The sequence below is a fragment of the Periplaneta americana genome, chromosome 2, assembly GCF_040183065.1.
Source record: "Periplaneta americana isolate PAMFEO1 chromosome 2, P.americana_PAMFEO1_priV1, whole genome shotgun sequence".
Lineage (NCBI taxonomy): Eukaryota > Metazoa > Arthropoda > Insecta > Blattodea > Blattidae > Periplaneta > Periplaneta americana.
In genome coordinates, this window is record NC_091118.1 from 163670827 (window position 1) to 163697155 (window position 26329).

The 26329-nt window shown below is 34.4% G+C and overlaps 1 protein-coding gene across 3 annotated transcripts in view; it reads right to left on the reverse strand.

The window, feature by feature from the left end:
- Epg5 (ectopic P-granules autophagy protein 5) overlaps nucleotides 1-26329 on the reverse strand; it is an 84733-nt gene that overhangs the window by 16732 nt on the left and 41672 nt on the right. For 2 of the 3 annotated variants that reach the window (XM_069818763.1, XM_069818764.1), the window contains exons 25-36: nucleotides 25610-25793; nucleotides 25116-25334; nucleotides 22364-22524; nucleotides 20010-20189; nucleotides 18262-18461; nucleotides 17877-18085; nucleotides 15888-16136; nucleotides 15375-15591; nucleotides 13384-13593; nucleotides 9583-9711; nucleotides 7915-7992; nucleotides 383-5064 (exon numbers count right to left, since the gene is read on the reverse strand). In XM_069818763.1, the coding sequence (XP_069674864.1) occupies nucleotides 4809-5064; nucleotides 7915-7992; nucleotides 9583-9711; nucleotides 13384-13593; nucleotides 15375-15591; nucleotides 15888-16136; nucleotides 17877-18085; nucleotides 18262-18461; nucleotides 20010-20189; nucleotides 22364-22524; nucleotides 25116-25334; nucleotides 25610-25793 (2292 nt within the window). In that variant the 3' untranslated portion in view covers nucleotides 383-4808. Of the gene's footprint in view, nucleotides 1-382; nucleotides 5065-7914; nucleotides 7993-9582; nucleotides 9712-13383; nucleotides 13594-15374; nucleotides 15592-15887; nucleotides 16137-17876; nucleotides 18086-18261; nucleotides 18462-20009; nucleotides 20190-22363; nucleotides 22525-25115; nucleotides 25335-25609; nucleotides 25794-26329 lie in introns of those variants that run through there. The other variant, XM_069818762.1, reaches the window with a different exon arrangement.

A 26329-nucleotide genomic window follows, 5' to 3' on the forward strand; every position in this document is an offset into this window, starting at 1 on the left:
GAACTGTGTTTTATATATTTTTTAAACCTACCTTTTCTTTCGGGATATTGTTTACTGATATTACAAGAGATACCTCAGGATTAGGGATGTTAATTATGACTTAAGTCAATGAAAATTTAAGTTTCCAATGATCAAGATGCGAGACACACATTGATACGAAAAAATACCTAAGGTATAGAAAGATTTGTTAAAATAAAGTTTCAAACTATTCCTATGAACTGAAGTTTATACCCTAATATATTCGAAGGATAGCTTTTTAAGTATTGTACATTACAAGAACTTGTAATTCACATAAAGGATTCATATTGTGCCACATTCTGTATGAATGGCGATGAAACATCTAATAGTGCCAGTATTAATAGAAATATTTTTGTAAAGGGAAATCCCACATACAGAAATACATACATGCAATTCTAATATTACCAGTACTTAAGAAAATTGTAAATAAAATTTTCTACATATCATACAAAAAGATGATTGTATGATAATGTATAAAATTTCTCTCTAAAGCAAAGGAGAAGGGATTACAATTAGTATTGCTACAAAATACAAGATCATTCTTATATAGCTTAATATCATGCATTAAACATACAATAGTAAAGTATTAAACATACAAAAATTCAAAGACAGGCCACGAATGTCATACTAGAAGTTATACTTAAATGACATATTCAATTCTCATTCATTATATAATAAATACATGCTATGCAAAAATTCTCAAACTTGTCCGACCTCTAATTCACTATTTCCCTTAACTTGAAAATTAAACTGCAGTAGAACCTCGATTATCTATCCCTTGATTGACTGTTCTGAAGATTGTCTGTCGCCTAAAAAGGGGACGCGATTTTTAAACAGTGCATAGTACACTGGGGACAGAACATCTAGAAGCTTGTAGATCATTACTTTTAAGAAGTCCGACCACCCCCTCCTCCCACACTAGCAGGTACGGTACCATTCAGCTGCAAAACATTTTCTGAATGGAAGTTATTGTATTGTGAGAGCGCAGCTGGATCAGTAAAATTAAGTGGTCAACGTTTTCAGTTTGTATTGAAATGAACAATTCTGCTGTGTGTGGGCTCTTCTGTAGTGACGTCACTGAAGCCTCTAGTTGTTCTGTCCCCGGTGTAATGACATATAACCACTCTTGTTTACTTTGTGATTTGTGCCTACCACAATCGCGTAACTTTGCTGCATGTAATTTCCGTTCAGTTCTACCTTGGGACTATTATAAACAATTTCACTTTGTATCCACTTGCTGGAACATTCCTTAATAATTACTAAATTTAGAATGAACATAAAAAAAAACAAAATTAGTTGTAAGAAAATGCAGAAAAAATAATCAACTATTTAAAGTATCTTAAATGGCATCAGAGTCCATAAAAATTCATAATATAGATTATCTTTTTTTTTTTTCTCGATTAACCATTCACTATGTCCCATCCTTTAAAACAGATAATCGAGGCTGTACTGTATGTTCATATGCTTAAGCATTGCTTAAAATGTATGGTACAACTGAAGCTACTTGTACAGTCACATTAATTCAATAATTGTTTTAACAACTGTACCAGTGCACAACAGTTCAAGGAGAATACTTTTTAGAGAGACTATCTAGGTTGAGCTATATTTAACAACTTTTTCTACTATATGTCTTCTATTTGTTAAGCCTGGACTTCAGTAATGTTATTTTAAGCATTATGGCCACTGTAATATTTTCTAATAAAATGCAGGAACAATGTATTATAACAAAACTCTGTAAGTTACGTACATTAAAATATTCTTTTCTACTCCTAAATACCTGTACTTACTAAGAGTATTATTAAAATAGATTATTTTAACGTCAAAATCACGACATGCTTTTCTACAATAAATATATTTATAAATATATATTTCTAACTCTGCAATTTTATGTACAGTACATAAAACAAAAAATTCTTAACAAAAATGGGTTTCTTGTATTTAATATTCTATATTTTACATTATTAAATAATTATCATTAGTTTAGATTGCTATAATTCTATTACCCTGTACGTTACTAGCGCATAAATAGCCAAATGATAAGTTGGCTTTTCGATGCGAGAGATCCAGTTTCAAATCCTGATGAGCCAAAGTGTGATTTTTGCGGAATGACTGTACAGTAGCAAGATGAATTTTCTTGGGTTACATCCGTTTCCTCTGCTATCATCCCACTAATTACATATATTTTAATTTCATTGTTACAAACGATTGGAGTGTTATGCTTACCATTCACCTTATAGTGGCACAGTCAGGTAAGCAGGGGGCTTTATTTTATTACCTCTGTTTCTGTCATGCATGACCCATCTACGGATTTTTAAAAAAATATATACACATGAATGCCTTTAAGTCACAAAATTTGTGCATACCTTGATAGATCTGTATGCTGACAGATTTAATTCTTTAAGTTTTTAAATACAGTCAACTTTCGGTTATCAGTGGTAATGGGGGGAGCCACCCCATGGATAAGTGGAAACTCAATTAATACAAAATTAGTCATAGACATGATAAAATTAAGGTTCATTTTAAACTTACGTATGTGAAAATGTCCTGAAGCACTAGAATCATTCACTATCCAAAGTCATAAACTGTTTTACCACAACAATAAAACTACAAACAATTGAATTTCATCGCTTTCAAGAAGATCTACGTCTTGCCAAAATAGTCCGTTAAAACTTTTCGATTTTTGACAGAGTTCTCTTTCTTACCGATATTGGAGCGAAGCCTGCATAAAACTGAGTTGAGGGACACAAGTATACAAAATATATCGAGGATAAAAAAAAAAAGCTCCATGGTTAACCTGCAAACTGATTAATTCGCACTCAGATAATCAAGAGTTGACTGATTACTGATACTGTTTCAAATGGTTACCATACACTGCATTGCCCTTCCCATAGGCAAAAGTGTAATTATATGTGAAAGTATTGAAATATCTCTATCACTTGACGATTCCTTGAGTATAATTTGTCATTATAGTTTGTGTAAATCTTTGGTTTCTTTGCAATTGTATTTATAGAATAAATTTTACTTCTATAGAATCATATGCCTATTGTTTTTCGTGTAATTCCATCAGTTCAGAACTTTTTCATTATTTTTATAACAATAATAAGGCAAATGAAATTTTTTTGCTTATTCACTGTTCTGCTCGAACAAAATTTCATCATGCAATTCACAAGTATACAAAATAATAATAATAAAAAACAAAACTGTAAACTTTCGACTGGTATATGAATGGATTCATTCAATCTGACTGTGTGGCTTCATTCAATTGGACTATGTAGGTATTTTTTATGTACAACACTTGAGGTAAGTCTGCACGATGGAGTCTGGCAGTGAGGTGGTTGGCACAAACACGAGAAAAAAAAAACAGGTGAATGTCAAATGAATTTTTGTTTTATTGGAAATTAGAAAAATTTTTAATGACAAAAATAGTATTTTTCTACAAAATTTATGAGGTATGATTTACGTGAATACTGTTCCAAATTTTAACGTAAGAAATAAAATTTTCAATATAATATAGATCTAATAATCATACTGGCCTTTCTTGACTCACGAGTCAATCCCTTAATACACAAACAGGGCAGAAGGGTAAGGCGGCATGATCTTCCTCCCCTTAGCAATCACTTGTTCATTCAATGTTAAGCAGTTTGGGTATCCTCCCTCTCCTACCTTCCCCTTTGCTATGTATTGCGGGCTGCATTTTATATGACATAATCTTTACGGACCCATGCTGTATTGCTGTAGGGGACCCGGACATGAGTTTTATATATTTTCAACATATATATACTTTTTTTTTTCTCTCTGAAAATATCAAAGATACCTGCATGAAATTTTACAATAGTACAGTGAATAAATATTGAAAAGTACACTGAAGTTGAAAAAATAGTTTGATCTCAATGCAAATTTAAAAAAATGAAACAAAATTAAAAACAATGTATTCAAATACCAATATCTCTGGATGTATTAATCACATGGGAGAATTTGTCATTTCCTTGTATCAAGAATGAGGAGGAAATTATTATACGCCTAAAAATTACTACTACTGAGATCATTATACATGGAAAATTAATAATTAATGAAATTTTATAATTATAAATTAATAAATTGTATCAATTTTATTAATTAATTTTCCATGTATAATGATCTTAGCAGTAGTAATTATTTTTAGGCATATAATAATTTTCTGCTCGTTCTTGATACAAGGAAATGACAAATTCTCCCATGTTATTAATACATCCAGAGATATTGGTATCTGAATGCGACATTGTTTTTAATTTTGTTTTATTTTTATCCAGAATTAAAATGTTTATTGTGATCAAACTACTTTTCCAACTTCAATGCAATTTTCAATATTTATTCATTGTACTATTGTAAATCTACATAACAAATTCCAAGCAGATATCTTTGATATTTCCAGAGAAAAAAATGAAAAATATATATGTTGAAAATATAGAAAACTCACGTCCGGGTCCCATGTAAAATATGTTATAAATACTGTTTCATGCAGGAATTATGACCATTTTTAAAAATCATTGGATTTTTCATGATCTGAGGCTAAACATCCTTTGACATCACAGCAAAACTAAATATAAATGTTCTCCATTGGCAAAGTATTAATCACTGCAAGCACTAACAGTACAGTTAATTTATTTTCAATAAGTATTGCATTTAAATGAATAATTCACTGAATGTGGAATAAGTTACAGTACTACAATTCATAAAACACGTCTATATACACGATTTTATAGTGTACCACCACCACCATCACCACATTGGGACTCCATTAAACATCAAAATTATGAGAAAAATGTGAGGCCTACCTTAAGAACTAAAAGGTACTGCTGTTGATATAGGTCTGTGGCGAGGAGCCCCAACACATACGACGCATTGTGGAGAGAATTGGTTGGGTCAGTTACATATTTCACAGCCAGCTCCACTGAACCTCGAAGCTCTTGGTAATGTTTGCTGTTCACCAGTGACTCCAAGGTATTCAGAGCCTTTACAGCTTCTGTACTAGGCGAGAGTTGAATTGTTGCTTCAGACGAACTACCCCTACAAAGATAAAGAAAGTCAATACTGTAAGACTCTGCTTCCAATGAATACAGAAGTACACAGAATTTCTATGCAGACCGGTCCCAAGTAGTAATGTTCTGCCAGTTTAATGACAATAGTGCAGAGCGCTCGAACCAAGGAAACTAAGCGATAAGGGGTGGAGTGGGACTGACCTGTATATGGCCTTGTCTGTACACCAGCATATGATCACTCGCTGCCTGCCAACTGATTTTGTTAGGTAGAGTTTGGAGTGAGAATGGTCTGAATAGGAACTCTCTGTATATACTCACCATTAAGAATGATTTCAGACAACTTATTAAAATGTATCAAAACTGTTTACATTAACGCCACAATGTTATTAAATACAATACTACTATTTCACTACTACTGAGTCTAATGCTAGTCAGCTCTTCGGCTCTGTAAGGAATATGAACAGCTCATCTCCCTGATGTTTGTTACTGTGATCAGCTCAACTCCTATATTATATTGTATTGTATTTATTTACATGCCATGGTATTCTTACATTGCTTCACAGCTAGAATATGGAACATGTCAAAAAAAATCTTAATAGTACTATAAAGTCTTAATTGAAGCGGTTAGAAGCAAAGGGGTGTAAGTGATATTTCTAAAAAAATGATGTAAGTGGATGCAGGGTAAACTAAAGCATTTAAAATTTCAGTGGTAAAGGGATATATCTTTTAATCACATCACACATTAACATTTAGAATTAAAACTTCAACGGAATTTACGAAAGGTTAGTAACTTTTAATTGCATTTTCTTGAAAATAACTGAAGTGACTTGCACCTCTTTGCTTCTGATCGCCTCAATTATAGTCACAGTCTAGTTGAATTACACACAGAAGAGTTTTACAATACAGTCTACTAGTACAACACAAAGGTTTAGTATCAGTACTTAATACAAGACAGAAATATTCATGCATTGTTGTTGAATGTCATAAATTCACCTACAGAAGGTGTGAGAAATTAGGTACTACTGTACTTTAATTTGGCCCTAAATAATCTTATGTTTTGTGTTTGATTTTTATATCCATAGAGAGGCTATTAAAAATTGTTACTGCTATATAATGCACTCCTTTTCGATAGCACAATAGATTTGCCAATGGAGTATGAAAGTCATTTTTTTTATATGAAACTTAAATCATCTTGATTTAGGTATAAACACTAATTCTGATCAGCAAATGCTCCTACCCATTTACTTGTGGATGGTCTTCATTTATTATTTCAAGAAGCTGTTACTAATCCTCTGAAGTTCATGCATATAGTGTGTTTCAGAATAATCATTTCTAATTTTCCAATGTGATAGAGGATACATATTGAAACATTTTTTTTTTTTTTGCAATAAAGTAGTGTCAAGAAATGCTTCAGTATCAAAATACAATAATATGATAGAAAAGAATGTTGATGGTTATACAGTAAATTACGAAAATGGTATTGAAAAAATTATAAAACAGTTCTAAATAAAATTATGGCCTTATTAGCATTCCTGTAAGCTGCTCACTATGCCATATACATGTATGCTAATTCAACATTAAATTTGTAAACCAATGTGCATTTTTAATGACTGCAAAATGGAAATTTATAAGCACATCTGACAGGAGTTTTGTAACCTACAACCAGTGAATAGGAATTATAAAGAACGGATACTGAGCGAGTTTCCCTAGTCTGTTTTTCTGCACACATGCGCTCCTTTAGCATATAATTTCACTTTCAAACACTAGAGGTCAGTGTAATCTAGCAGCCGCGAACAGTGGAACAGCAATCCTGATTCACTGGTAAGTCTGCTGAAAAGTAACTTATTTCTGCTGTCGACTGCTGGTGCGATATCAGCGCCAACTCTAGGGAAAAAGGCAGAACCTCCCGCTGATGCAGACAGAGCTGGTTTAATGGTCACTGAAATAAGGTACTATTACATCAAAGGTACTGACGCACAGTGTCCATACTTACAAATTCCCTATACACTGACACAACGAAATAAACTTCAACTGTTACCATGGTAATGGGACTTAACCTTAATGCTTTGATATGGAAGTACTTCCGAGCAATACTTTATTAAGAAAAAAATGTTTAATTACATGCCCTCTATCTTATCTAAAAATTAGAATTTTACAATGAAAAATTTTCAATTTCTGCCCTTATATTATGATTCAAATTTTCTGTTCTGCTAGGATTATGCGAGACATTTTCAGACGAATTTTCTACTTTAGTAGGCCTACCTACAGTAGCGCTCAAAAGTATTTTGTAGTTAAGATTTTATGTTACAAGCATAAATGCTTTACGAAATCTCTTTTTTTTTTTTCTGGAAATACTGCGTAAGTATTGCATGTTCCTGTAATTTCCTACTGTGTGCAATATTTCACAAGACTAAATTTCATAGGCATTGGTGAGATAAGTGAAAGGGAAAAAAAGTACTTCAATATGAACATTAATGGGGCAGTTATTTCGAAGTCTCGCTATAGTGACACTAAAATTAAATTGGCTAAATGAAATTATTTCAGTAAACTCTGTTGAAAATTCATTTTTTTTAAATTTAGTAATGAACATTTATTTTACTTTTTCCTCCTCATCCTCTATGCAAAGTTCGCTGCTTGGATTTCATACATTCAATAAGAGCATAATGTGTTTTTTATTAGTGTGAAGATCTACTGGCGAAATTTTTCATCTTTCATGAATACCAAAAAAATTAGGTACAACTTCCAAATTGTAAATTCCCCAATATAGTCAGCACAAATTAGCTAACATCTATTCACAGTTAAACTTCCCTCAGAAGGAAAGTGAAGTCAGGAGTTCTATGTCACAGTCTGTAGTTGAGAGGGCTCCAGGCTAAATTACCGATCAACTGTATCTCGTTTTCTTGCCCTGCTTTGTTGACAGTCTCGCAGATGGCCTGTGAGACTGCAAAGACCCCTTCTGGACAAGGGAAGAAACAAAGAAAATATGAGGGCTGACACAATGCAGGTATCCTTGGTCATTGGGAAAAAACCTAATACTTAGATCTGAAGTTGTGAAAAATTGCAAGTATCTTGTAATAAAACACACAAAAACGAACTAACTTCACATGTTGTAATGTATAAATAACTTTATCAAATGTCTGCTCAAATTAGTCACTGCTATGACAAGCCAAGTGAAAAGTACAGTCAACTCCGGTTATAGTGAACCTCTGCGGACTTGCATATTTCGTTCACTATATCCAAGGTTCACTAAATCCGAAGTGTCTCTCCCCTAACCGTAAATGACAGGATGCATGAAATTGTGAACAAGAAAATAAAATACTATACAGTAATTAAAATATTTCATTTTTGTGGAATGGATTACACAGTATAGACTACTGTTACGCATAGTTGATTTACTTAAACTATGCTGTCGACCCACATCCACTAGCGAAAGACCACAGTCAATTTCACTCAATGTTCGCCTTATTTTCCAAAGAAAACACTTTACACTTCGACATTTTTATACAGTACATTCACTGTTCGAACACTAGAAACAGACTGATCAGGTCGAAATGACAAACGCTGTTATGGTATGACTGCACACTCAGCCTTGGAATTTCCCGGGTCACTTAATGGAAACTGGGAGGGTGTTGATAGAGTTTGAAAGCCATCGGAATCTTACCTTCATTTATGTTCTGGACATAATGTCCGTCCCCTTTTAATAAAAGAAGGCAATTTCATTCTCCATCATAATGGAAATGTTCCTGAGAACAAAAAAAAATCCTTTGACAGTGGAGGATTAGAGTAATGTGCCTGAAAACAGAATGGCAACCCTTCGATGGTGGTTTCAAGTAAGGTCGTCATGCATTGCCTGGATTTACAGTACAGATCATTGTCTAGGAATCACTAATCCTATCTTTGTCCTTTGACTAAAGGAGTAAGACATTTAGAATGTTGTTCTCAACACATTCTTTCAATTTTATACAAGAAGGTCTGACTTCAAATAAGAATTTTCCAGGATACAACTCTTGTAACTTCAATTTTTTAGGTTCATTATAACCGAAGTGAGGGTTCACTATAAACGGAAATATTAATATACTTTTTAATGTATGCAGGTCGGGACCAACGATTTAGGTTCACTATAGCCGAATGTTCACTATATCCAGAGTTGACTGTACTTCTAGCAACACAACTGCACCAGTTCTTGAATTTGTTTAATTTTCACACAATTCAGTAACTTTGAACACGAAAATTATGATACAAAACATGCCCAGTACAAGAACTAAAACATTATTTGCAAATATCGAGAATTTACACTTTGTAAATAAGTTAGAATTCATATTTTGTAATGTTTGGTCATATAATGCAAGATACTGTGAAACTGTTGCAGTAAAATTCAATATAATGGTACAAGCCGTTCCACGGTGGTGACTCTATAAGATTTCCACATGCTGTCGCCCACATAACCTGCGCGAGATTACTAGGTCATGCTTCATCTACAGTGGAACGGCTTCTAGTAGCTTCAAAATACCTGCTTTACATATTTATATTACACTAATAAACTGACCTGCTGGGTGAGCCAGAAACTGTGACCAGTTCTCCAGGAGCATTAGGAGTTGTCCTGACTTTTGGTGGGTCCCCTTCAGGCAGCTGTGCCATTATAAATACAGCAAGAGCACGACTTAATAAGCGACATCTGTTTAAAGAGGAAAAAATCATAATCAGTAACTGAAGTATATTGTAACAGCTCACAATAAAACGAATACAGTGGAAGTCCTAGTATCTGGCACCCAAATAACTGGCCTTTTCAACACAACGGCACTTTTTAATAAGAAAAAGAAAAATTAAAATACAAGGAAAAGTCAGTAAATAAGTTACAAATTGAAGTAGTGACCTATACTTTTAATGACACACCTAAAGTTATCACTGTTACATTACAGTATTATCGATGTGTGAATAAACGAAACAAAGAAACAGCCATTTAATAATCCGTGGCGCTACAGCCCGTGAAGGGCCTAGACCGACCAGCCGGCTGCTGGCCTCACTCCCACATGCCGAAGCAGAGGTGGACGATCATCCAACCAGAATGGAGGTATCGTGTGGTTAGCACGATGATCCTCCCAGCCGTTATAGCTGGTATTCGCAACTGGATTTCGCTACCTATCGTAGCTCCCCAAGTGCATCACGATGCTGGGTGGGCACCGGTCCCATACACTGGCCGAAATTTCATGAGAAAATTTCTTCCCCCATGAGGACTCGAACCAGCGCGCATTCCGTAACGCGAGTCCTAAGCAGGATGCCTTAGACCGCGACGCCACGGCGCGGGACCAAACAGCCATTTAGATCTCTTAATTTCGTATCTGGAAGTGAGGTCGGAAGCCACCATTTTTAAAGCAGACAAGAACCTGTGTTGGGTCCACAGATTTCTACTCTATTCTATATAGATGTGCAATATACATCCTGAGTGTGACGTTATCACAAAATGCCGATGTTATGTCCTGCTTTGGGATGCACAAACAGCTATTATGTGAGAGATATGTACTTTCTTGCCTGCTCAACAAATAGCAGAAGAGCTAATTCATGGTCTTCCAAGATAGCAACTTAGCAAATTAGGTTGATTTGAAAACAGCAGCTGTAACAGCACCTTTACACGATTGTACCAATATGTTTTAAATAGCCTATAAAATTATTTTGCAATTAACCGGAAAAATTTTTTATCCGGTACTGACTTTGATAATTGCTGGATACGAGTAATTCTACTGTATTAGTTGAATATTTCTATCTCTTGGGCATAAAATACAATGAAATGCTTATATGATTGGATCAATTATAATTTTCCGAATTAAGAATAAATTAAAATTAAAATGTAATATCAATAATAGTCAAGTTATTACTATTTTTGCCATTACATTAGACGTCCTTGGGATCAAAATCAGCTGAGGGAAATGTATCTTCCTACTCTTCATCTTTCACTGTCTCTACGGCTCATCTCTGGTACTATCTATCACCACATGTCAGAGACTGTCGGACATTATCTAGTTTCAAAAATAAACTAAAATTGCACTTTTTCAATTCAGATTATTTTCAATTATAAGCCCTTTTCTCTGCAATAGTTTTGTCAAAAATATGTATGTATCCAACGCCTACCTACTTCACTTTACGTGATTCAGGTTGTCTACATTCCATTTGTTGCATTCTTCCTTACGTTTTCCCTGTTAACTATTTGTACTGAGTTGCTTTTATTATATTCCAATCTTTAGATCTGTATTTTACTTCTTTTTCTATTCTGGTGTTATTTTCATATAGTTTAGTGTCGATTTTGTTATTCTATTATTTTTTGTAATATGGTAGTATTCTGTTCTTTAACTTTTTGTTAAATTTCACTGCTTGTATACTTTGTGACCTGCTAGAGTGTAAGAGAAGGCCCTATGGCCTTAACTAGTATAAATAAATTATTATTATTATTATTATTATTATTATTATTATTATTATTATTATTATTATTATTACTATTTTATTTTTTTAAGGTAATAAAAATCTTCAGCATGGCTTTCTTGGAAGTGAGGCTCTAATGTCGCAGATCTACAATAATGAGATAGTCAGCCTTTAATGGGACGACTGTAGGTGAAATTTTCAGTGTTTCATTCATTTCAAAATAAATAAACATCGGTAGTAATCATTCTCGTCTGTTATCACATATCAGTGTACTTACATAGATAGCGCAGTAACTGAATACTTGTATCAGAAATTATCATCAAATTAACACACCGATAGAAATCAGTATGTAGTATTTAAATTATGTTTCCATGGTAATGAATTACATGTTATTAATAATAATGAAAATGGGCAAAAATGTGCAGAAAGTTTGTTTTTGGACTTTTCAATAAAAAAAAATGTAATTCACTATGGTTTTCGCATGCAGTAGTCTGAAATGAGCTGTATAAGCTACAAAAATTCGCCAACACAGTTTTCATTTGCGTTGTGAAATATATGTTTTCTGCAGATCTTTTGACGGAAGTCGTGAACTGCCAGTTGTACTCTGAGTTCTTGATTTGCTTTAGTCCAGTTTCTGTTAATCATTGTATCAATAATGTAGAATTCCAGTTTAATGAAATCTCTTTCTTTTCTCCTTTCATTTTAAGCTTTTTGACACTGTTGAAAAATGGAATAGGGAGCCTCAATCTTAGTTTCTCAATAACAAAATGTCTCTCTCATTCCACACATAGTCATGAATGGATGAAATGTAATGAAGTATTTTTACTATCTAAGGAAGTTCTGAAACTTTTCTGCTTTACTTTTATGCAAGTTATTTAGTAAATTAAATCTGCTCATGCCAAAAATATACATACAGTAGAACCCCTTTTTAACGAATCTCTGAGGGATTACTTTTCTCTTCCTTAATAGAGGTTTCCCATAAAAGGGGGGTTACAGAAAAAGGGAAGGAAAGGCTAAAATAACTAGTACTAACATGTGTGTCATATACCGGTATCAAATATTGTAATCATTTAATTAGGCCCACAATTATTATTTACAATACATTTCATTATATTTTCTACTCTTCAAATGGTGAGGCACGAATGTTTTTCCATTTGGTTCAACCTGAACCACACTGAAACTCAGCACTGAAAATTCCTTTTTTCTTCATTATTCCCCATAATGAAGTAATTGGCAAACCATGCTTTTTTTTACCATATGCGATAGTGTTAACCTCAACATCGCTTATTATTTTCACTTTCAGTTCAATAGTTAATTTCTTCCATTTAGTTGTCATTGTAATGATGCATAAACAGCATAAACTAACAAAAAACTTGGAAATAGGATCCACATAACTCGCGAGAACAAAGCAAGCAAAGCAACCACTCTGTGAAAGCAAAGCAAAGCAGGACCATAAAGAACAATAAAGAATAACGTTGCTGCAAGGCATTGCATTACTATCAACTGAAATATGTTATGGAATATGCCGGACTATTGATTATTGAAAGTGAAGTCGATATTTTGGGCTTCATTATCACAAAACCTACTTGAAAAGCATTTTTTATAAGCGGGATTTAATTACATTATTCTTATGATAATTTGGCAGGGACTTAACAGATTACTCTTTAAAAAAGGAAATTCCTTAAAAACGAGAATATTAAAACGGGGTTTTACTATATATATATATATATATATTGGTAAAAGAGAATGGCCACGTGACAGACATGATAAAATCTTAGAAACTGTTGAAGAGGTCTATGTCACTCTTTCACTGAATCACTGTAATTCATTTTATTTAACCGATTGCTAGACAATATTGCAGAGAAATATGAGAATACTGTTCCTTTAATAAACGGAAAAATGCGAAAAAGATATACAATCTTGCTAATCTCACCTTACTGACAATGGTGACTGCTTGCGTAAACCAATGGCGCCAAGAATTCCCCATCCTCCTGCTCTGTCTTCCGCCAACAGCAACAGAGACTGGACCAATTTCCGTAAACACTTCACAGCTGTGTCACGGTCACCAGAGTACTCGCACTGACGAAGCGAGAGAACAAGCACCTTACCCCACAACAACGGCAGTTTGGGTTCCAAGCTCTCTCTGTATTGAAAGATGCAATAAACATCAATCTCTTAAAACAATATTACAATAAATTAAATTATGAATATTTTTATTTGCTCAATGTTTAACCATTAAGGGACATGTAAATATTATGCTTAAGACTTTTCATGGTTATCAGGTTGACTGGTTTCCAATGGCTCACATTTGGGAACATTTAATCTGTTTTCTGTCTTGCCTCCCATTAAAGTCCATTTATATAACTGAACCGTTATATTTTCTTAGGTGTTTAAACTAAAATTCCTTAAATTTTGGTCAGCATGTTGCTCATTTAGCACTGTCCAAGGAGTATGTACAGCTTATGCTGTGGACATGAACAATATTACACTATCATTTTATGTAATTTTTGTTAATGGGTTTTTTTAATTTATAGCACTGTTTAAAGTAATTGATGCTAATTCAGTTGTATGAAATAATTCCTATTAGATTATATTGCTCTTAATCAATTTTTAGCATAATAGCTGTTCAGCTGTATGAAGCCCAGTAATGTCATAAAAGACCCAACAGCCCAAAATTTCCGTCTTTTCTTAATTCTATTTTTTTTTTTCATTTCTCATTCTTCTATTCTAAAATTGATGTTAGTCTTATTTGTCTACATCATATAAGCAGAAGCAACTTAGATGAACTGTTTGTTAATAAACCATGGAATCCCAAAAAATGACTCCAGAGGACCATCTCTCCCCTGCCCCCAGTTTTTCCAATATATCTACTACTGCTGAAATGCCTGGTGGTTCTATTTTATTCTTGGATAGCAAGTAGTACCACTTCCTCAGTGAGAGCTGATAATGGGGGAAGGAGATACTTGAATGAAGGTAAAACAGAAATGTAGAAAAATAAAATTACTCTCATCTAAATCAGACATTCTTCCCACCACAGCATCGAACCAAATATAGACTGCTTTCATACAAAAAGCTTATGCTCACATTGAGATAGCGGTATGCAATTGCCCAATCCTAATCCCCCCCCCCAAAAAAAAGCTATAATTATGCTGCTTCTATTTGGAAAATACGAGCACAATACCATACCCCCGAAACTTCTAAGTATTATTATACAGTATAATTATACAGGTACAGTATATCATTGGGGGGGAGAGGGACTCAAACACAACTTCCAAAAATATTGCTAACATCGTTGTTTTAAAGTTGGTATTATGAACACCCAGTTACAATTAACAGAAATTATTCTAAGTCAGTGTGATGCTAATAGAATGAAGATAGAATAACAACAGCAGTCAGAATCAAAGTATTTGGCTAAAATCTACTTTACAAGATCTGTCCACAACAAATTTCACATAATCTCCCTTGAATCAAACTCTGGTCTTCTAGATGAGAAAATACAGACAGACTGGTTGCTGATGTATCCAGATGAGCAACAACTGACCTTTCTAGAATTTTGCAAGCAGAGTTGAGTTGTATTTCTGAGATAGAACACCTACACAGCAGAATTCATTATCCCAGGTAATAGAATAATATAAGAGGAATATTAATAGAGGAATTTTCACGTAATTTTTTACCTAAGGACACTATGGAAGTTGATCATGCCATGAACTTGGTGTGACAACCCCCTCAGATTTATTTCTCTTCTGGACGAATATTTGTTTGGGACCTTTTCATCTGAAAAAATGCATCACCCTGATCTTTATTCGAATCTAGAATACTTGGTACACAGGGACAATGGATATACAGCCCCAGTAAAATATTGTAGTTAAAACTGTGACACAACTTTCTTTTAACTATAACATATATGAACTATTTATTACTTACGTTGGTTTGATTGTCGTAAGCCAATCAACAAGATTGGAGAGAACACTGGCCTCTTCACGAATGTCCCTGCAGTTGGGGAGTCTTTTCAGCAATAAGGCATACAGACTAAGCAGATGACCATTACTCAGTAGCGTGTCCTCTAGTGGAGGCTGTCGTGGTACACATGGCTGTAGAAATGAAACTGCCATGTGCCATTCTGGAGCCGGCAATGGAGAAACTGTAAATAATAATAAATTGAAGTACTTTCCACATGTAATTCCTCTCACTGAAGAACAGAATTCTTTTAAGCACTATAAATCCACAAAAGAAAGCCAGATTTTACTGACTTGTCGAATAAGCTAAGCTACAGTATCTTACCATCCTTTAAAATCCATCACTCTCAGCCAGTATGAACCCATGAACCTCAAACCTAACAGCAAGTATTGTTAAGAAATGCACAAACTACAATAAAAATCTTAAACGTTGGTATCTGTACAATGTATCAAGTACTGAAAAATTCCGCTTAAAACTTACGAGTGTGCCTGAAGAATGCTTGGAGTGCTGCTTCCAAGATAGCTCCAAGAGCTTCAGGCGACGTGACAGTTGTACCAAGTACTCTCAGGAAAGCTTGCAGCACGACACTCGTGCAGTCCCTGGATGAGAGCCAGGTGATACAGCAGTCAGTAGTCAACTGAGCTATTGGAGTGTTAACCTGGTTCACGGCCACTAGGATCTCAGTCAGCAGCAGACCCACCTCACCCACATGTTGGGCGCTTGGCACACCTGACAATACATGTGAACGAAAATAATCACACTTATTTTTATTTGAAAATATGTAGGCTACATATAAAACCATAGTCAGCAGAATATCACCAAAATGATATGAAGGTTACACAGGAAGAATAATCGAAGTCCAAAAAAATCGAATAAGATTTTGTTGGCATATTGTAAAAAAGGATCTGAGTTACTATTCTGGCAAGTTTATATTTGATAAAATCAATCATAGTCCACTTCAATAATGCATCAACATCTGATTAGTGGTAATATGTTATTAGTCAGCAATGTATGCAATAGAGGGGAAAAGGAACTAGTCACCCTACCCCATTATCTCTTGGCTTAGTTGCCTCATGAGTGATATCTTATTGGTGTCACTCATGAGGTTCCAATCTCTCTTCGGACAGTTGATTAATTAAACAATAACATGAAGAACAATAAAAGTCCATTGGTTAAAGAAAAGGACAACCAAAGTTCTAATCCAGTATCTATGACAGAGTCTAATGATCTCCAGATGTTAAATCAATTCTTTTGTCCATTAGTAAAGCACTGCACAAGAGCATCAAGATGCAACCTGACGTCGATGTTGATGATTCATTACGCTATTGTGAAAGAGCAGCATGACACATTGTGTTATGGGTCATTTGTTATCTCGTGAAACCACATGCTTGTGTGCGCCATAGCATACAGTATGAAACTTATGATGGGGTAACTGAACTTGTTAGCTACAAGTAGAAGTGTAGCTTCTCAATCCACTTTCTTCTGCCCCTGATGGGCAGGTAGGTTTCACGAGATAACAAATTGTCTATAATAATATTGTGAATCATTACAGTTTAATTGTTACGTCCAAGTTTGATTGCTCTTTTTATGTTCCTCAGGACTTTGATTGTTATATCATTGGAAAAAGTTTACACTAAAGGTGCAATGCTGAAAAATCAAGCAACTAAAACTAGTTTAAATTCAAATTATGGGATCATAATTTCAGAACATATCAGTGCAACATTTCTACATTGAAATAAATTTTCTAAATATTAATTTAAATAAATGACAGCGTTTCAAACTGGAATTTACTCAAAACTTGAAAAATGTAGCTTTGATTATTCTTTCTTGTGTATTCTTTATATAAATTAATCATTAATGATAACTGAATGGGAAATGATTCATTTTACATTTTTAAACTCTGCTAATGGCTTCATTGCCAAATGCAAGGCATTAGACAACAACATTTTTAAACTGGATGATGACTTCATTGTTAAATCCAGAGCATTAGATACACACACACATTTTTAAACTGCTCTCTGTAGTATAATGGGGAAATCGAAATAAATGATGAAAGTTAAATCATATGAAAAAAATTTAAAGGTTATACTAAATGGAAGCAAAATTTTGATGGTGACAGAAATACATAAAAGTAAATTACAGGCAGCTGCGATTATATTCACATTGGAAATTAAGAAATAAAGAAACATAAAACCAACTTAAAAAAATACAGTACTAAAATTTAAATAAAATAATGAAATAAAACGATTTCAGAATGCAATTGCTCGACTACGAACAGAGAATGGATCGACATTATGTTGTGGAAGGTTCCTTTGTAACCTATCATACTTTTTTTTCAAATATTGATTCCAACATGATAACCTTCTCTCCAATATTCCTTTCAAAATAACAGTAATCTGACTTTATAAAATGTTAATGTTAACTCAAGAGAGATGAATATAAAATCCAGAAAGTATAATTAAAACATACTTGAGAGAACCACAGTTTCGGCATCATTCAGCATCTTGTAAACTGCTGCTTTAAAGGCAAGTTCTCGTTTGGTGAGCAGAGCCTTGTAGCGGCCACCACATGACATGAGCAATTTGACACATGCTCGCACAAACATCTGCCGTTTTCTCAACGTTGATGGATGGAAATGCATTACCTCAGGTACATAAGCAGCTGCCACCTGGAGAAGACTAACAGACAATTTTATATAAAAAAGTTTATCTTAAATTTTCAGGAACAAATCAGACATAAGTGAAAGCAAACAAGCAAAAAGAATAAGAAAATGAGTAGTAGTAGTTTCCATCAAAATGATATTTTAGAAAAAAATTACTCGTATAACAATCTAATTTTTCATTATTTAACTTACTCCAGTACAGCACAGTCAATAGAACTAATTCCATCTGTCTTCTCTGCATTATCTGCTCCAGGAGTCTCATCTGGTCCCAAAATTACCCTAGGATCACAGCTCATGACAAACCAATTTACCACTTGTTCATATGCTATAGCATCTACAAGATGCCACGCAAACTGCCTTGAGTCTTGAAGAAGTGGCACGACCTTAGGTGACTGAAATGAAAATCAAAGTCAACACTTAGAAATGTGAACACAAAACAATTCCTAAATGACCTAAAAATTATACTCATTGGATGAAAAAATAACAATGCTGCAACTGATCAGGAAGAGGAAAAGAAATTGGCTGGATCACTGGCAAAGAAGAAACTGCCTACTGAAGAATACACTGGAAGGAATGGTAAACAGAAGAAAAGTTCGGGGCAGAAGAAGACATCAAAGATGATAGACAACATTGAGATATATGGATCATATGCGGAGGCTAAGAGGAGGCAGAAAATAGGAAAGATTGGAGAATACTGGGGTTTGCAGTGAAAGACCTACTCTTGGGCAGAACACTATAAATGAATGAATGGATGAATGGCTAAATGCGTGAGTGAGTGAGTGAGCGAGTGAGTTAATTATTGCCAATATTATTATTATTATTATTATTATTATTATTATTATTATTATTAATTCTCCAAGTGAATAACCCTATTTCACCACACTAGGTATGTTAGGGTTCTGGGAATTAATTAATTATACTCATGTAGTTGGTATTCTTTGCAATAATAATAATAATAATAATAATAATAATAATAATAATAATAATAATTATCGTCCTAGTGCACTGCAGGTAGCATACAGGAAGGCGAAATGATTTACTGTTTCCGCATGTTGCTCCTTGAGGAGGAAATATTGATGTCCTTGTACTGTACAATAATTTAATAAATCTCTTACCTGAATGAAAAGTTAGAATTTTCACAGATATATTTTTGTTTATTTATATACTTATTTTAGGTAATACGTACATTTTATTCCTGATTATCCTATAATGGGTGACTACAAACGCTTAGACTTTTTTTTTTTCCAAGTTGTAATATAGTATAGTTCTGAAGACTTCACAATGTGTCTATTCATATTGCAAGGTAGTTCCTTGAAAGTCTAACAGTACCACTGCATCCCTAAATGTATTATTTCACTACAAAAGATTATTAAGAAATACAAGTATAACTTCTAGGTTTTGATCAAAGTAAAATGTACCGGTATTCGATTATTATTATTGTTGTTATTATTATTATTGCTATTATTAGGACGATAATTATTATTATTATTATTATTATTATTATTATTATTATTATTATTATTACTTTTTTGTAATGGCGGACATTTGACTTTTCGTCATTCACTCATATGAAGCCAACTGTGTAGACCAATTTACCGACAGAGACATTTCCCAGGGTGCGCCATAGGAGGTTGTACTAAGCTACACCTGCAGTGAGATGATGATGGAGATTTGTTGAAATGCCAAAGGGGAACCGGAGCTCCTGGAGAAAACCCCTGTGTTATCTGGACCACAGGCTTGCCCAACACAAGTTATAAATCGGGAGTACACTGGGGATCGAACCCAGGTCCACAGGATTATAAAGTGGCAGACGATTAAAAAAATGTCTGCACTATTATAATCAACTGATTAATTACGTAATCAAATGACCACCCAACAGATCAACTGGCTGATCTTAATGTTCTCTGTGAAGAAAATTATTCATAAGAATGCACACTTACCTGCCTAACATTGGGCTCATTTGCTAACTTCACCAGGAGGTGCAGAAGGCAGATGTGAGTTCGTGAGGCCACTGCAGAAGGATATGTCGAAAGTACATGATCTACCCAGGAATGCCAACCAATCTCAATGAATACCCCTCCCAAAAATACATGGCAGTCTGGGAGATACTGGTCCACAACCTGCATCACATACACATAAATAATATCAGTCTTCCAGTTCTTTCATTATCTGCTACTTATAAAATATGTATGAGGAAGTATATGTTATGTGCGGTTCTTTTTGGGGAGCTGTTTTTTTTAATGTTTTTGATTTCAATAAAAATATTAATCTGTAATATATAAGTTCCTCCATTTACTAAAATAATGTATGTATACATACACAGGCCTTTAATAAAGTAACATTTCACAGTGACAGTACTTTTCATTCTATTTCTCACTCTATATACTCAACTCGCCATAAATTCTATAATGAAACTATAGTGTTGTTGTTTTCTAATGCCAGGCGTTTGACAATAAGGTCATTTGACCTCTTGCACTCCAATATTTTTCAAAGATATTACCACGGCCAGCCACTGAAGCACAGATTTTGAGGTGTTCCGAATCCATTTCTTGGTTTGAGTTGCACAATGGGCAGTTAGGAGACTGATATATTCCAATTCTATGCAGGTGTTTGGCCAAACAATCATGGCCTGTTGCCAATCTAAATGCAGCTACAGACGATTTTCGTGGTAAATCGGGAATTAGCTGTGGATTTTGAAGCAGAGAATTCCATTTTTTCCCTTGAGATTGTGTTATCAAATTTTGTTTGTTTGTTTGGCTCCAAAAGGGTATCTGTCGGATACAGGGGGGAGAGCCATTAATCCTTCCCATTGAAGGCTTTAAGGAACCAACCTGGACAAATACCCAATGTCCCATCCCTACCTTCCCGTGGTGCAGCTGTTAGTAAGCATAATTTTACGAGCTGAACTAAAGGGAGGGGCTACTCATCCATTAGCACTGGTCAGCTTGATGAGTTAATGACTGAATTTGGTATAATTTCCCTCTATTCAATACCTAATTCCCTCTTTACCCTTTCCTATCCAGTCCTCTGACTGAACTCTTACTTTCTTCGACCCCGACGGCATTAGAGCATTTGAGGCCTAAGAGTTCATTTCCCTTTCCTTCCTCCTCTTTCTACTTTTCTATTCCTAGTGCTGACCTGCTATGGCACTAAAATCGTCCTCCAGTGGCTTAAGGAGGGAAAGCTGGCGATCAACAAGATCTCCCAGCTAGGTCCAATGGACCCGTCGACCAACAGCAGGTGTGGTCCTCCAGACATTCTGGGGGTTGTGTGTGAATGAAGTAGCCACCAAAACGTTAAAATATGGTGTTCACTTAAATCGGCTACAACTTGCCATTTAACCACTCCAATATGAAACTATAGTGTTCATAGGTTCATATCAGGAATAGGTGTAGCTATTGCAAACTAGACAGTAAATTTCGGCACAGATTTATTCAATCTACTAGTATTTGTTTCTGATAACTATTCTTCTTAACAACTGCATGACAAATTAATATTTCCAACTTCAACGTTTATCATACACTTTCTCTAACTTTATTATCGCTTTGTTTCAAATACACAGCAGTCTAAAGACTAATAATTGTGCTTATCAATGGAATTTGTAATAGGGAGATAGTGTTTGACGAGATAAGCCCGAGAACTTGTCATGGAATTGTATAACATTCGTCTTACAGTTGAAGTAAACCTCAGAAAAACCCAACCAGACAATCAGCCTCGGCGAGATTTGAATTTACATATGAGTGCAGCCTCAGATCTTGAGCCCAACTTATTCTATGTGCTACGCCAGTAACTTTTCGCTATCTATTAAAAACTCAAAACAATGAAATGATCTAATAATTCGTTTAATTTTTAAAATGTAAAACAACACACTGATCAGAGTGAAACATTAAAACAAATACTCATCTATATAGAAGGGAGACAATTTCTACTTCTCTGCTGGTAATAAAACTTGAGTCAACTAGATATGTAACTTGAAATGCTACGATTTGAACAGCAGCAGATGATTTCGTTAATAAATAATTCAGTTACATTAGTAAAACTATGTTTACTGGAGGAAGAAACAGAATACACGAAGTTACAAGAACTGTATAAAAAGTCGAATCTTCAGTAATGTTCTGTCGCAAGGGACTACCAATGCACTTTGCAATGTGCAGAAAACGAGATAATGAATATGGAAAGATATTGTAACTATTTTTATTCAAATAAAAACTTCCCTTACTATCATTAAGGTAACAACTTGGTACAAACAAACAAACTGTTATGTTTACTAGACATACTATATGATGTCTTATACCTTTAACATATATTCTAGATCCTGCATGGTAGGCCAGAAACGGTCCCATGGTAATCCTAGAAGACTGCCATGTATTACGCCTAGAATGTAGTCCTTTACTGCTGAATGAGCAAAACTCGCCACATAGAACTGCCACACAAAGCACAATATGTTGCTACAGGCTGTAACATAAGACAACATAAAACAAACATATTAATATAAGATAACACAGAACAAACATATTATCAATCACATATATGCAAGAAGCAAAGTAAGAAACGAAGTTCATGTGGTGTAAATATAATAATTAAAAAAGCAAATAAATATAGAGATGAGAAAATGCAAATACATTCTCTTTCCAAAAGAAATACAGGTCTGGCCTATTTATTAATATTAAAAAAACAAAGAAATTAAAGATGAATAAAATCAGGATTTGTTGACATCCCAAAACTGATGGCCTGATAACTGATATACTGTACTAGCTCATTACGAAATTAGTTACTTGTTTAATACAACTGATTTAAGTCATAATATAAATGAAGATTATCTGAAATGTTACAATGTATACTTCAAATAAAGTATTTTCTATCTCATTACCTTTCATAACTTTTTCTAATGAATACCAACTTTCTATATTTAACTCTAATAAATTACTTATTCTTTAAATCGGATAATAAAACTAAAGCTTGGAGAAAAAATATTGCTACAAAAATAATTGGTAAAGTTAACGCCCAAGTAACAAAGCTTTATTAGGGCCTACGTTTAACTTTCTATAATTACATATCTTTACGATATAATTATGTTAATCAGATGTATTACAGGTGTCTACCGAAAACTGAAACAAAAATTAGTTACTTTTAGTTATCATACCGCAACTTACTAATTACGGTAGTAGAAGAAAAGGAAAAGGAACATAGTGGTGAAACATACGAGAAGATAATAGGAGTGTGCTGGGAGTGTTTTGGAATGGATTTGAGTGACAGACAAATTGTGGATGTATTTAGAATAGGGAGAAGAAATAGAAATCGCAATCCAGATCAAGTTAGACCTATACTAGTGAAATTCAAGAGCATGACAACGAAGGATAAGATCGTGAGAAGCAGAAGGTTGCTAGGGAACACTTTCATCAGAATGGACAATGATTGAAGTTATGAAGTAAGGAGCAGAAGACGAGTTTTGTTCCCTTTCCTCAAAGAAGCTAGGAAAAGTGGTCAATTTAATAATAATAATAATAAAGCGCACAAATTGTGCATAAATGAAAGTCACTTGGATTGAACAAAGTTAATGACTGATAGCTGCCGATTCCCACAGACTAGGATATGGTATCTATCACATGTCTTGTTGCATAGGACACACACACAGTTGTCGTCCGGTTCGTGGTCAATTTGCAAGACTGTGTGGTGATAAATTAAAGATTAACAATTTGATCTTTGTGTTGAAGAATGTCTCGAAAGCATCAAGGAGTCGGTAGTAGGTTCGGAAGAAATGGAGAGGAATAGGAGAGTCCTGAAGGAGAAAATTAGGGGATTAGTGTCGAGGAGCATTGGAAATGATATCAGCTCGGACAACATTCATGAAAATAGCAAGGCATGCATGACACAGAGTTCATCAGACAGACATGGAATGCGGAAAAAAGCAACTTCATGCGATCGAGTAAAGCCTATGACATCATCTGAGGATGAAATATCAACACGTAGCAGAAATCTACAAACGCATCAAAATTCCTGCAATCAGCATTTTGAGGCGATTCCAAGGCGAGTACGTGAGTTGCAGGGTCAGGGGAAAACAACGACAAGGCAAGTGAAGAAAAATGGAACGGATTCAGGTAGCAGTGATGAAGGAATAAAGGCGAACAGTAAAAAGAAACATTATGATTTAAGAAGTTGGTGTAGTGGGGAAGTAGTGGGGGAAAATACAAGAAAATAGTAGGGTGGGACAAGGATAAAAATAGTAAGTGAAGTGAAGTGAGGGTGAGGATATAAGTGTAGGGGTCAGCAATGGAGAAGTGGGGAAATATAGATGGATAGGCCGGTGAAGGAGAGGTGACAAGATACATTTAAAGAAAACATAAGTGAAAGAGACGGAACTAAGTTATGACTTGCATAAATTTGCTATGTAATAAGGTGGATGGCACTGTATACAAATATGTGAAGTGCCATCTCACTGGAAGAAAGTACTTAATGACAAATATATATCATATCATACTAATTACTGTACTCATATAAGCACGATGAAAAAACAATAATCACATTTCAGTCATCTTATGATCTGTCATCAGACCTTTTTCTTTAGTTCTTTGATCTTCGACCGAGCACGAGCACGAGCGCTGCTCATTCGGTCTCAAATTTTGTTAATACTACTGTATCTTCTTTTTATATTGCTTGTATTATTTTATTTGTATTTCTCTTTGTTTGTTTTTGTAATTATATTTCTTTATTCTGTATATTTGAATTTAAATAAATAAATAAATAAAAAGAGAATTCAACTCCTCAGCTTTTTCTTCCAATGACATATTTTGTTTTTTCAGCTCCACCTTAGTCAAGCTTAAATAAAGACTAAATAAGTGAAACAGACTCCCATGCGTAACTTCGTTATCCAATATTTCGAATCTTTTAAATTCGTTACTTTTCATTACTTTTGTTACTGCTTAAATTTGCTACTTTTTGGTTACTTTCATTACCAGCAGAAACCCTATATTACTGTAGCATAAATTGAAGCATTGATATTCCTTTCACATTGTACAGTATCTTTCGAGTCTGAGGACTGCACTTACCTGGTAATGTGTCTAGAATGAACCGGACACATTCTGTAAACATGGACACTACACGATGAGCATGTGGTCCATCTGTTGCAATCCATGGGAGAAGAACTGAACGGTCATCTGTTAGCTGCTGTATCCATGCTGCTGTCGGTTCTTTCAGATTCCTTGTCCAGTAAGGAGCCAGCCAAGGAGAGAACATCTCGCTAAGAGCTGGCCACAACTGTTCACATACTAGAATATAATATAAAAGACCGTATCTTTAAAGAAAGAATGGATTATATTACAACTTACAAAAAACACATTCAATTTTCATTCAGCATTTAATTTGGAAAAGGCTTATAAGAAACTAAACAAATGATTTCATTGATAAGTAATAATTATTATCATGTTCTATATTAAATGTGTTCTGAATTACACGCAATATAACAAACAAGTGTGTACTTTTTAATATGGTGCAAATAGTAAAAATATTCTCACAAAGATTTAATAAAACAAAACAAACTCACATTTATTCGACAGAGTTCCACGATCATGCTGAAGAGTGCTAACTACTAGGCCGTGACCCACCATTCCCAGGAATGCAGTAAGTGGCTCTACATAAACTCGGTACTTTGGATAGAGACCATATAATCCATACTGAAGCCGCTCTTTTGTAAAATGACTGCCCAGAAGGGATGCTGTTTCACGTAACTGTAATACATAAACAGGATATGACACAACTACTGTATGTAGGGACGAAGTCTATTATGCTATTGCATGAAATTAGATTCACCAAAAAAATTGAAAAATTTAAAAGAGTTATAATAGAATAAGACTGAATACCTGACCATGACCTGTACCATGTTGGGTAAGTGAAACTTGCACAATTAGGATAAGAGATGAAAACAGATTAATAGGTTGAAAAATGATACAGAGTTGTGAAATTCATGCATTATAGAGTAGTAATGCAATTTCGTATAATTTAACCACGCCCCCCACCCCCCATACACGTCTGACATCAGATGTTTCTGGATACTTACCTGTGGTGTGAGAAGCAATGCATACTATATCCAATCACAAAAGCCTTTAAAGAAGACAACATCTTTTCATAGCTGCTGTAACAGTAACTTGCACATGTAATACACTCAGCATTATGAGATAAAGACTGGAAGATTTAAACTTTATAACATTATAAAATACGCTTTTCAACCTTAATGTATGCCACGTCTACAAAAATATAGTTGATG